This window comes from Sylvia atricapilla, chromosome 10, assembly GCF_009819655.1.
Source record: "Sylvia atricapilla isolate bSylAtr1 chromosome 10, bSylAtr1.pri, whole genome shotgun sequence".
NCBI lineage: Eukaryota > Metazoa > Chordata > Aves > Passeriformes > Sylviidae > Sylvia > Sylvia atricapilla.
Window position 1 is genome coordinate 5,733,669 of NC_089149.1, and position 14,003 is coordinate 5,747,671.

Here is a 14,003-nt window from a genome sequence, read left to right on the forward strand (position 1 = left end):
TAGAAGATGAGCAGGCAGCAAACAGGAAAAAAGTATGGGACAGAACATTCAGTTCTTGATAAGCTTAATACCACATGTTACATTTTTTTCTGTGCAAGGATTACAGAATTAAAGCAAGATGATTTTTGGTTTAGAGAGAGTGGGAGGAGAAGGTCTCCAAAGGTTTTTCCTCAACTGCCACAGCTGCCCAGAGGTCAGTGTGTGGATTTCCAGTCAAACCAGCACTCACTGAATTTGTGACCAATGCTCATTGAGAGGTCTGCTGTCCTTGGATAGCACATACCTGACAGAGGAAAGTATTTAAAAGTAAAATGGACGGTAAATGGATGTACAAAAGAGCTCTTGCTCATCACTGCCCCACTGCTCAAAGGGAGATTTTTGTGATTAGCATCTTAAAGTTTCTTACCCTTCCCTTCTGCTTTTCTTCCCACGTTCTGTAGGACATCCAAAAAATACAAAAGGGGATTCTCTCTTCCCTAGAAATAATTTCCTAAATATTAAAAAAAAAAAAAAGGAAAAATCTGAAAGTTGTGAAAGCCAATTACAGTTTCGAAAGTGATTGCCAAAAATGTCTTAAAAATCTCAGATGTGCTTGTCAGATTCTTTCTACAAATAAATGCACTTGATGTTATCATTTCTCTGGTAGTAACTACATCAAAGTCTCAGGGTCCTGCCATGATACAGAGCAACTCTTTGATTTTGTATTGTTCCTATGTATGTCACTCTATGGCAGGAATAGTTTGATAAATTCCATTGCAATATGTTTTCCCCCTTCTAAGACCTTTATGGCACAGCCTGTCATTTATGAGACCTCTGTGTATGCCTTTATAGCTGTTTGAAGTTTTATGCAGCTTTTAATCCCTTTCCCAGCCCTGTTTGTTCCATATAACAATGATGCCATTCCTCAGGCAAGGACAGTGTTTGAGCTGGAAGGGAAAGATTTGTTTCTTTTCGTGGTCCCCGTTAAACTGGCTGCATCCTCCATCCCCTTTACAGCCTTGGCACAGCACCTTGAGGGTTGATCAGCAAAAAAGTCAAAACCTCTTCAGACTGAGTTTTACCACCAAATTCCTTTGGACATCTTTGTGATGGGGAATCCTGGAGCATGATTAAACATCAAGTGCAGTATTAAAAATGCAAGGTGAAACTAAACCTTTGTTAAAAACCCGTTAAAAATTTGGAAGTGTGGTATATAACTGAAGATAAGTCTACTTAAGTGGATTTTTTCCTCCTTGAGTTTTGTTTGTGTTACCCAGCCCCTTCCAAATGCCCTGTATTGCAGTAGATAATTGAGAGGATGGCAGCATCTGATTATACCCACAGCATCTAAATCTTACTTTTCTGCCCAATCTGCCACAGAAATAAAAAGTTGTTCTGTCAGTGAGATCTTTCAACATTTACTTTAAATGTACCTTTGCTCTGATTTCGTAATTTTACTTACTGCCAATTAGTCAAATGAGATGGAAGATCCTTTCAGAGCATCATGATTTTAATTGGGACTTCAGTAGAAAAGAGTAATTAATAACTGCTAACCTGTCCAGTAAAGTTGTGTCTCAAATTAATGAACCATGTCTTTTGCACATTGCACTAGGAATTGAAAAAATGCAACAGTTAAAAACTGATTACAGTTATTTGTCTAATTAATGCTGATCATTGCATTGAAGTATAAGGACAATAGGAGATTTTTTAAAAAGTATTGTATTTGATTTTGCTATGAATAATATGCATTAGGTACTTTTTTTTTAGTGTCGTTTTGATGTACAGTTTTTTGTACTAATTAGTTTTTTGTTTATTTATGTTTCCATGATCCATATGTCTGATGACTTTGAATATAAAATTCTGCATGCATTTTTGTGAGGTTTGCCTGGAAGGGACAGAGAAAATTGATCACAATTATATAGAGACAACATATAAACAGGATATTGTTTCCTATTTTATGAATGTGCTGTGTCCATTTTGCTTAGCTCTGGATGGACCTGTAATAACAGCAAGATTGTGAAACTGCTTTTTTGGAAGAGTTTTGGCTTGAAGTTACGTGGAGGAGGTTGTATGTTAGAATAACAACATGATCCCAAATTAACTTTGCTGTCAGTAGCTGACACTTAAAGGCCTTTGTTGTCTAATGAACTGTGATGTCATTACACTGAGGCAGTCATTGTGTAAAATACAATTTTTGCAATTTCATGTGCAGCTTTAAGGAGATTTAAGTAGTGTAAAGTGCCTTTTTTAGTGTTAAAAATCTCCTTAAGACTCTATAAAGTGCTTGTAGCTAAAGCATGCTTTATCTCTTTATTTAGGGTTCTGTTACTTTGCCAGACACAAATATATTTTTGATGTAGAAAAACCTTCAGAAACCTCTGAGAGGTTTCAATGAGCAGCTAATATTAGATATTATTATATCTAAATATTAGATGTTATTATATCTAATAATACGCTAATATCTGTTAGTGTGATTATCTGTGTGCAGGAGTGAGGATGCACTTTCAGTAGTGTGAAATCCATTCACATAAATGACTTCTGAAGATGAGAACTATATTTTTAGGCACTTTTGACTTCAGACATCAAGATGTGCTGAAAGGGCTTCTTGAGAGGTAGACTTTTAAAATAAAATGAGAAGAGAACTCTTAAATCCTGTTGTGCAGCTAATTTATATTGTTTTGTTTACTATATCTAAGGGTTGACAGTCTGAAGCCTTATGTAATAGACTTGAAAGCAGAATTAGATCAAGTAAGAAAACTCCACTGGATTTGTATTGACCCTAATAACAGTTAGGAAACCTATGGTAAAATTAAAAAATCTGGATAATTTTTTTTTCCCAGTGTTAAAATTTGATTTGAAAATCTCTCTCCAAGTGGTGGAACGTGTTTGGAAGTTGCTGTATTTTAAATCAAGTTTTACAGACTGTGTTAGTGTTCCTGGTTTTGAGTAAGAATGGAACCTTCCAGGATGGCAAAGTCACTTGCTATATAGAACTGTAAGCCAATGTATCTTGTACTGAACTGCTTTATCTTAAATAATGTATCAGTCAATAAAAGAACAGGTTGTTCCATGGATTAGTGAACAGGTTTTTCTGAGCTCTGTTTCTTGAGGCTGGATTTTGTGGTGTCTAATCTGTGGGCAAGTTTCTGTATTCCTTTACATCTGTCACTCTTTCTTTTGATTTCTTTCATGTTTTTTTCTCCCTTTCCATTAAGGAGTAAGCTCTTCAGTTTTTATTAATGCCTCCTCAGTCGTGTATTAGCAGCATCTGCCTCTTGTCTGCTCAATATCCCAATTTCATTAAAATTGCAGGGAATATACTGAGGTACTTTCTCCTGTGAGATCAGTTTTGCCTGCCAACTGATCAGGGGCTCGGTCATTTCTGTGGATCAGGACACACAAATGGACAAGAAAGTGGACTTAGGGAATATTAGTCAGTAATAGGGCTGGTGTTGTGCCTCATAAAGCACAAACTGCACTGCTGACACTGTGAACACCATGAGGGGGAGAACTCTCTGTGCAGTGGGTTCTCAGAAGGCTTGTCCACATTTTGGAACCACTTGGCAAATATGGTGAGAAGAATCGCTAATAATGAGAAGCTATTTTAATATGCAGTTAGTAGGATGATATAATCCACAGTAACTTGCATAGTATTTTTTTTTCTTTGTTCCTTTCCAATAAGCATTGTTGACCACCACTGTTAGGAATCTACAGTGTTGTGATGCCCCTTGTTTGGTTGATCATGGATTTTGGTGCTTTCTGAATTATTTATAAGTGGAACCATTGCTGGGAATCAACAAGAGGGAAGGAAAAGATGCCATGCTTATTTTATTATCTTTAAACATTAGGGTCTTGTGGGATCAGAAGTTCTGGAAACAGGATCTAAGCTGCTCAGATGCAGTGAGAGAACAGTGTAGGGCTCTCTCTGCTCTCATAGTGGCTGTAATCCAGGTGAGGCCAAAGCAGGATGTGACTTTCTGCTCTGTGCCCGTTCAGTGACAGCCTAAACTCGACCCCAGGTGTGACTCCCATGCACAGAACATCAGAGTGCTGCTGCTTCTGTCACACTTTATTTTCAGCTGGAAAGTGAGGGTGCTGCTGGAGCAGCTCCATGCCTCAGTGTGCACGTTCTTAATTTTCTGAGCCTCTGGGGTTAGAAGGCCAGTGTAGTCCCTGGAAAATGATGAAGGTTGATTACCTGGTTGGTTTGGTGCTGTTTGGTGCTTACAAGGTGCAAGGATGGTCTCAGCTGAGAAGAAGAGACCAGGGGAAAAGATGTTCAGAGAGTCAGACTTTGCATTCAGGTGGGAGATAACAAATAGAGCTTGAGGCCAGTACCTGCTGCATTTCTTCCCTGTTTATCACCAGTCACCGATGGGCAGCTCTTATACATCCTCCTGGAGATTGACAGAGGTGCAGTCTGTTCTCTTTGGTAGGTTTGTTCTGTGTTCAGATCATTAACATAACCCCCAATTAAATGTTCATTCAGGTGAACACTGGCCTCAGATGTGCTAAAACACATTAAAGCCACCTATGGAAGGTATTGGCCCTTGTTTCTTGTTGCCTTTTTTTTTATTATTATTTTTTTTATTTTATTTTTCCACAGCAGATAGTCATGATTAGCTTGCTTATTTTGGATCCAACACCAGCCAGCAGCCAGAGTCCCACAGTAGAGCTTGTCAGAAATGTGGAGCAGAGACCTGGTCTCTGTGTGTCAGTGCAGAAGGTAAATGTTCCCTCTGCCACATCTCAGAGATGGTGCAGTTAAAGCAGAGAAGCAGCTTTGAGGTTTCCCCTCGGAGCCAAACTAAGTTCTGTAGACTGTTGCAATCTGTCTTTGCACTGCTTCAGCCATATCATCTTTAAAAGGCAATTTAATGGTGCCTGGTGGTGTGTAGAGTCTACAAGGCTGATCTGTCCCCAGGTACACGACAGAGCCTTTGATAAAGCAGCAAGTGGCTCAGATTAGATTAAATTGAGTCCAGAATGTTTTATGGGGTGATTTAATGTACTGAATTGAAACAGTCACATTTTTTTAAGGTAACTCTAAAAACTGAGGACTTAAGCAGCCATAAATAACTAAAGGGTTAACAGCAGGCACTGGCATCTGTTTTCAAGGGTTCTGCTGTTTCCAGTTGGTTCTGAGATGTTTATGGCTTTGGGAGAGGGTCAAAGCATGCATCCAAAATCATAAGGAGCAGAATTTGCTGTTGGATGGTTTTGCAATCTAAAATAATCCATTCATTTGGATAGATGTGCTCTGGTTTACCTGGAGGAATTAATCTACAATCTTCTGCCTTGTAAAAAAAATAAATATGCAGAACCTTCTTTGGCTTCTTTGTACTTGGACAGTTTATGACTGGTAAAGTGTTGACAAATTTCAGATGAAAATGGAATCAACAATGGACATTTATTGTTGATATAGTTGTGCTGTCACTGTTGTAAAGTTAAAAAGCAGCAATTATAGCTGAAATCTGAAAGCTGTTTTGTAATCTCACATGTGTGACACAACTCCATACCAGAGATTGTAGCCATGGCAGCAGTGGTTGCTGCACTTTGTGAATTACAGACGTATAGTTTCTTTCTCTCACCAAAACTGAGGGATTTTATAGTGATTTTTTTAATAAGTTCAAAGTTTTTAAAACTCTCCTTAAAAAAAAAAAAAAAGCATCTGTATTTCCTGTTTTGTGTTCTACTAAATAAGCCAGGGATTAATAAAAAAGATACTGGATATGGAGGCAGGAAAATAGTTACTTTAAATCCTGCCTGTTACATCATTTAGCTATGATGTGTCCCTAGTTCTCCCACCCTATTTCCTGTGCAATCAAATCCTGTCTGAATATCTGAATATGAACGTGAACAAAACAATAATAACTGAACCTACCATCTGGGAAATCACTATTCTTGCATTACACTGAAGGTGTGTAATGTATTTTTGAGCATCTCAGCTCATCACCTTCTCCCATTCTCCTGTTCATCCCACTGGAGTTCCCTCAAAGACTCCCTTTGTATCTGTGGATTGCTTGTTGGAGTAAGGTAGGCAGGATTAAGTAACTCACAGGTTCAGCTTGTCTCTGCTTATCTGAATTCAGATGAGTGTCAAAGTCTTAGCAAATCACAATATTGGATATATTTACTTACAGAACTGGCAAATAGTAGTTTGCTATTTTTATAATATTGCAAATAGTAGGCTGCTATTTTTATTTTTTTTTTTTCTGTCTTAGCTGTCGAGTAAAGCAGAACTGAACACTAAATGCTTATGAGGCTGAAACTGAATGCCATATATTCATGTAATTTACATTCTTATAAAGCCACAAAGAACTGTGCATAAACATTCCTTAATACCAGCAGCTAGGAGATAAATTGAAAATTATATACATACACAGGAAAAAAAAAAGAAGGTTCTAAAATGTAGATGGAGGAGGACAATTGAACTGATAAACAGAGGCTTGGTGAGAAGTTCTCAGGTTCCTGTGAGTTCAGAGTTGTGTAGAAGCATCATATACGTGCAGTCATTCTTCAGACCATTTGGAAAGTCATCAGTAGAGCAGCTCAGTGAATAGTAAGATAATCCTTAAATACCTGAATTACTTCTGTCTGAAAAATTAATACAGCTTTGTATCAGTGAGGTCTTCAGTCAATTCCAAACATGCAGAGCATTATGCTGAAAGGTCATCCCATTTCATGACAGTATTTGCCACACTGCAGTTTGATTTTGTCCGTTTTGGAATGAAATCCCCTTATTTTTTCAGTTCTCTATGAAAACGGAGGTTTTCCAGTCAAAAAAGCTGCTGCAGGTCATGGTACTTGGGATGATTTTGTCCTTGACTTTTGGGGAAGTTTGGCTGATATCCTGGCCCAGATCTGTGGATTTTTGGAAACTCAAGCTTTGATGTTCTGATGAGAAAAATAAAAGCTGTTTGTCTGACAGGAGGCAGATCCAAACGTTTGGGTAAGATAGATTGGAGTTTTTTATTTAATTTTATTTTTTTTAATGTTCTGTAAACTCCTGTTTTCTGTATTAACTGAAGAATAACTGTGTCCAGAAATCCTGTGGAAGACTGATGCCAGTGTAGGCAAACACTCAGTATGTGCTGTGTCCTTGAAGAGGTAAGTCAGCAGGAGCATCTTACAGTTAATAACATGGAAAATAAGGAAGGTCATCTCAAGATGTTTTAGTGACATTATTTTCAAAACTGAGGCATTTTCAGGGTGGTGTTTATACCATGGGAAAACCTGTCAGGGTGCTACAAACGCTTTGGCAGTGCAGCTTTGGTACAGAGCAATCTGTGGTGAGAACGTGGTGCATGGGAGAGCCTTTATCTCAGCAGTAATTAAAAAAAAAATAATGATGTTGTTGTTAATGGTCGCCTGTGCTGCTTTGTTCCCTCAGCTTTCTCTGCTGGAAGATGCAGGGTTTGGTGGTGTTCTGCTTTACACTGACCCCTGTGACTTACCAAAGACTGCAGACCTCTCTGATAAAGCTTTCATGGTGTCCTTGAACAGCGGGGGAGATCCCTCCACGCCTGGGTATGCCAGTATTGGTGAGTACTGCCCTGGATTAGTCACTTCACGTGCATTCTAATCCTCTGTAGATTGTGAGTGTGGGAGTTAAAACACTAAACCAAATCCTCCTGGGAATAGAGGCTCTGAGTTAGGAGACACTGTGTAACGCGGCGTGGCTTAAAGGATGGAATCCAGTCTCCAGAGTGCTGTAAACTCTTGGCACTAAGTCTGCACTCACTATTTATCATGTTTTGTATTTGAGTGTTCACACTCTGAACCATTATTATTACTACCTGCTTATTCTTACCCCATGAACAAAACTCAAAGCTGTGAAGTACTGATCCAGTGCTTTTGGAGCATCTTCCACAGGATCTGTCCTCACTGAAAGAATTATTCCCTTCATTCTGTCTTCCTCTTTCACAGTATCAGAAATTAAAACTTCTGGTCAGTAGGTTCAAGTGAAATGTAATTAGATATTTATATTTGTAAAGTATTAAGAAAAAGTAACGTTTATAGTGTCTGTATGCCACTATCATTTGAATAGGATGTGTTCATTTAGTCTTGCCCAGATAGACTTGGTTATTAATTATACTTCTCTAAAATACATATATATAATACATGTATTTTTGAAAGATGAGAAATACAGAATTGATTTCAGGGGACAACACAGTCTCAAGGAACAACACTCTCTTATATAATTTTATGTGGGATGTTTTTTGAAGCAATGTTAACAATAAATAGAAGCAGCAGCATATTTGACTTGGATGTGCTGCTTAAATCACCATTCTGGCAGTTCAGTGAATGCGTGTTCTGCTTCTCTGCAGCTTTTTCAGCTTTACAGCCCTTTTTACTATCTAACTATTTGGAAATGTATTAAGCAGCAGTCTATGGGTTTGTGACAAGGCTTCATCAAGAATATTTTGTCCGGTTACTGCCTCAGACATCTGAAGTTTGACTTGAATTGGCACTAAATCAACTGAGGCAACGTGGAGATACGTCATGCCTAGAATGGCAGAAAATAGAAATATTTGCCTGGTTGTCAAAGAAGGGTGTTAGCTATTCACAGCATGAATGCCTTGACAGCTCAGTGGGAAAGAAATTGCACATTTTCTCAGTGTCTCAGTGTACCTGACCCAGTGTTCTTAAAAGTGCCCTGGGAGCTACAGAGGTAAATATAACACTCTTCAAGCTTTATTCTTGCTCATTTCATGGAGCTATTTGAAAAACAGTTTGTGGTGTCTCTGTCTGGCTGACTCCTTAATGTTTTATTTACCCTACATGAAAAGTAAAGCTAATTAAAACAGATACACCAACATGAAGATGCCACTTCAGTGTTTAAACCTTATGGGTTAGTTTTCTGTCAGTAAATGGTCTCATCTGCAGTGTGCATTCCAATCTCCACTTGGGAAAGAGAAGCTTAATTATATGGACAATGGTGTTACAAGTGCATTGATGGTTTCTGGTCGAAGCCTTAGTGGCTCATCTGTGGTTTTAAATCCCTGAGCAGCATTCATAAGCATGAGCAGGTTATTATGCTGAAGATCATTTATATTTTGATCACTGAATGTCATGATGAGCTGGAAAGAGCTCAGAGGAATGCTCGAGAAAACCCTTTTTTTATGGTTTTGTCACTGGAAGGTAGATCTGATGGAAGTGATTCCTGTGTTTCTGGTGATGGTTTTACTTCTCTGGAGGGTGTGAATTGACTTGCTTAGAGGTAGCTCGTGCCTGGGACAGACACAAATTCATCTGGAGTGCAGGTTTTTCCCTGGGGGATGCCCTTGGATGTACAGTAGTTAAACTGCCTCAGTGTGGAATAAAAAAGCCGGAGAGCCCGGGCTGCCCCTTTCACTTTGATTCACAGAGTGCAATAAGCACTACAAGAGATTTTATTGGAAGCTCCTGCTTAAGTTATTGGCATATCTTTGACACCATCTGCACTTCACACTTTGCCAGAAGAACTGTTACTATCACAATCTCGAGGCTGCTCCTACCAGCATTCTCCCTTTCACTGGGAAATTCCTGGTAAGATGAGTGATCCAAAGCTAGTCTTGTAACTTGGTGAATAAAAGGTAGGAAACTTGGATTTTCGTGCTGCTGCCTTTGTTTCTCAGGTTCTTCTAGTCTGAAAACAAATTTCTCGGTGGTGTCAGAGTACTGGAATGCTTCAGTTTTTTCCTAGAAAAAAAAGTCTAAAACTTCAGGAAATGGTATAATTTACAGATCTTTTCTCAAAGTTGACAACATTTTAAAATGGGATTTATGTTATAGTTCAGAGAGAATTTTGGAGTTCTCTTGAGGTTTCAGCTCACATTTTCTGTTTCATGAAGATTAAATGCTGCAGTTCTGCATATGAATCATCTCAAATGTATAGAAATAGCTTGAGGATGGGTTTGAGATGCCAACTACCTACGAGTAGAATGATTTTATTGATCTCTGTTTAACAAAGGGGAAAAAGTAATGAAGAGAAGGGGAAGTGAACAGCACTTATATGAAAGTTTCTGCAGCTCTGTTTCATAATTTAATTCTGTTCTTAAGACTCTTCCAATCCTGTCATATCAGTCCTGAAACAATCACAGGAGCCTTTGTGAGCATTTTGTGATTCTGACTGCCAGAGACTAGTGTCCCTCTTTTTTTAGAAATCTTTCTTCAGTGTTCCTGGTTTTGAAATGAAATAGGTCCAGGGGTGGAACTCAAGGATGTAGTCCTGCAAGATTAAGAAGGTTGATGAGGACATAAGAGACTCGTGTGGCAAAAATTGTCTTGAAAATAAAGTTTAGAAAAATGATGTAAAACTTATGTGCCTTCCCCATCTACTTTTCTTTTTCCATTTTAACTTTTTGACTGCTGCACTTCCTTTCACCCACCTTTGCATGGCAGGCACATATTAGATTTCTCATCACTAGACTTCAGAGCTGTTTCAAATCAAATTTGTTTCCACACAGGAAATGGCTCAGTAAACAAAAATATGGATAGAATCTATTTGTCAATCCTGCTATGTAAATAGAAAAGTGGCATTGTGATAAGCACTAAGAACCCTGCCCACGAGATAAGGTGCCTCATAATAGAATCCCTCTCTGTGCAGTGGGGGAATAGAAATTATTTCATGAAGAGTTCAGATGGCATCATAGGAAATACTGTGAGCTTAAAAATGCTGAAATATAACAGCTGTAAAATACAATCTTACGGTATCAGCTGGAGTTTGAAGTGTAATGTTGTATTAGGGAGCTGCTCTGCAGAGGTTATAACAGTAAGGAAAAGGGGTGTGTTTGGAAGTCATGCATGGCTCAGGTTATGGCTAACAGCTGGTCATGTGAGCCATATTACAGGAATTTGCGTGAAAAAATCAGTGACACGGAAAATGCACAGTGTCCCCAGAATTGTGAATAGTGAACATTACTCAGATGGAAGAATTGACATGAGCATTCCTCAAACATTGCGAATAGGATTTGATTTCAGAGGAAGGGACAAGGAATTGTTAAGGATTTGATCCACTGCAGGCCACAGCTGAGGCCATCAGCAAAGTCAGTGATGCCTCTGAAAGTGTTTTTAAGAGGGGACAAGGTTGCTGGACAGGCAGGGGAGTGAAACTGAGCCTGGAAAAGGACAGGGTGACAGTGCTCTTCTAATCTTTTGGGGTTTGTTTCTCATTATCCAAATCTGTTTTAACTGGCAGTTGCTGATGCTGTTTTGCCCATGGTGGTAATTGATAAGTGATCTCTGTGTCTTTACCCTGATCAATGATCTTTTCCATCTTACTTTCCTCTTGCCTTGTGGGATAGGGATAATGATAGGCTGGGTAGAGTCTGGAAGCTGGCCAGGGTTTACCCAGCACACTCAGTTCCACAAAATCTAAACACCCAATATGCATCATAAAAACCCCTTGACATTTGCCTCTTTAGAAACGTGCCATTCTTTGATTGAGCTTAGCCAGTTCTTCTGCAGCAACCACGGGGAGCTGCTGCCACTGCTTGGAGTGTGGGTGAGTGGGTATTTGCTGGGATGGAAGTGTGTGCCTGTTCATTTTTTAGTCAGCCCTGTGATTCTGTAGGTTTAGGTGTGCCCTGGCTTATGTCTGAGTTTGTCCTTTCTGTCCTTCACTTCATGATATTTTAGTCCTCTGGAGCCAGCAGCTGAGCTGAAGTTAGCTGGAAAATAGAACGTTGTGTGATGGTTTTAACCATGCATATGCAACATATGTTCTAAAATGGTTTGTTATAAATCATCATGACTTTTTACAAGATGTCCTCAGCCCTGGTTTGTCTGCTCTTTTTGAGAACAAAACACAGTCACAAGAATATATTTTCTGTGCTTGCCTCTGTGGCTGTGGAAACGATTCTGGGAATATTTTTTGTTCTTTTCTTTTTCATAATTTGTGTTTGCTTTCTGCTAGTGTCATTAGATAACTGAAACACAAAGGTAATTTGTTGTAAAATGACTGTCTGCAGTCAGGATTCTGTGCACTGTCCTTTGATTTTCCTTGAGGACAGACTGAAGCTGGGGAGAAAGAAAAGCTAATGTTTGATATTACAATTTAGGTGTGTATATATATATGTTACATGTACTCTTGATCATTTTATTTTGGGTTTATGACATAAACTCTGTGCATTTTCTATGGCAACCACTGAAATTATCAGACCAACTACGCTGCTCTATCTGATACACTCTGCTGTTTTCTGCATGAACAAAAATCAGTGCTAATACAATAGAGAGGTGAGTCTTTGGGAAATACTGGCCTTTGAATAGTGGGTGCAATAAGTAATAATTTCAGCAGATTTTCAATAATATCTGTAGCACTAATGGTTCAAGAGGTGTCTAAATCCATGATCTGCCTCTTGAGATTTTTCAGGATATAAGAAAGCAAGCGAGTTTCTCTGTAAGTATCAAACTACATGCTCTGAGATTTTTGGATTTGTGGGTTTTAGTTTTTCCTTCTGTCTGGCTTTCAGTTAGGTTTGCATATATTTAAAAGTGAGAGAGTTAGTTGGACATTGAGATATTTTAGGCTCTCATGTTTGAGTGTCTGGACCTCTCTATTACATATCAGATATCACTTCATCTTCTACTAAGCTGCCTTTTTTTTTTTTCTTGGAAGCCAATTTTAATTGAAAACATTGTGATTTTATTAATTAGATTATTAGAAGATTGAAAAAATCACTGGCAGTGGTACTGGAATAGTTTGCTAGCACTGTTTCTATCATTTGACTTTTGAAAATGCCATCATGAAACATATGGTCAAAACTTTCCTCAGTTTCAAGCAGAAAGTTATTTTAAAAATTGAATTTAGAAGAGAAATGAAATGTTCAAGTGATGAAGACCAGATCATTTGAAAACAACAGATCAGCACTTCCTATGCTACAAAATTAGCTCAGTGGAAAACATAATGACTAAATTCTTCCTGATGCCTTATAAGTTGCAGAGGACCTCTCAATATTTTCAACATTTCAGTTTCAAACTACTACTAAACAGCTGTGACTCACTACAGAATGTTTTCCAGTGAAGCTGCTTTTTCTCTCATCCAGCAAAAATAACATTTTTAATGGAGTCCAGATTAGACTTCTGAAGCTACCCAACTCATAAGTGAATTTAGGGTATTTAAATCTTCTCTGCAGTCCTGATGGAAGTGAATCCTGCCACAGCTTTACTGACACACTTCAGCCCAGCATAATTAGTGCAAGTGAGCTGATTTATTATGTGCTCACAAAACAGCAAACATCCCTGGCAGTGAACCCAGCTGGTGCCTTGGAATCTGCTCCTGCAGAGCCTGCCTGGAATCAGCTGTCTCTGCAGAAATTTGGGATGGAAAGCTCCTTTTGATGGACCACTTGCTCTGTGGCCAGGTCTTTGCTACATGACACCCTTCTCTGGCATTACTGTGTTTTTTCTTGGTTTTGTAGGTTCCAAAACTCTGATTGTAGTGCTACAGGAGAATAACCTCGGTGTGTTATGCCTATTTTTTCTGTGTTTCTAATAGTTGAGTCTAATTATCACCTTCTTCCATTGGAGGTGATATATTGTACACTCTAAAAAAAATGACAATGTCAGAATTTAAGATTCCTTCCAAATAAGACTGTTAAGACAGTGTAGATTTAAACCTGACTGTTAATTTTTCAATGAAAGGTTAAGTTCAATTAAAAGAAATGCTGGATGGTAAAACGTTTTTTGTGAATTTAAGCTGCATTCAGTGGTTTATTAAGCGTTTATTTGGTACGCAGAAAAGAAATTTTAAACAGAGTCTAATTTCTGTTTTAGGGTTTTTTTAAAAAAATGAATTTTTCTATGTAAAAGTTGTTAAAATATAGGGAAGAGGTAAAAGAGTTATGTGGCTGAACAATTTGAACATTTTGGACCCAATTCAATGTGCCTTTTTCTGATTGATTTTGTATGTACAAAGCAAGTTTTAGAAGAGGAATGTCTTCTATTAGATCATGCTGCTAAGATTACACATCAGGGAAAAAGACAGGCATTTCTGCTGGGTTATTATCTATACATAATTATTAATGGTGCTGTAATTGCCA

At 38.3% G+C, this 14,003-nt stretch overlaps 1 protein-coding gene across 1 annotated transcript in view; it reads left to right on the forward strand.

Moving 5' to 3' along the window:
- The window catches only part of NAALADL2 (N-acetylated alpha-linked acidic dipeptidase like 2), a 227,352-nt gene that overhangs the window by 79,899 nt on the left and 133,450 nt on the right, over positions 1-14,003 (forward strand). The window contains exon 5 of the mRNA XM_066326482.1: positions 7,373-7,523. Within this exon, the coding sequence (XP_066182579.1) occupies positions 7,373-7,523 (151 nt within the window). The remainder of the gene's footprint in view (positions 1-7,372; positions 7,524-14,003) is intronic.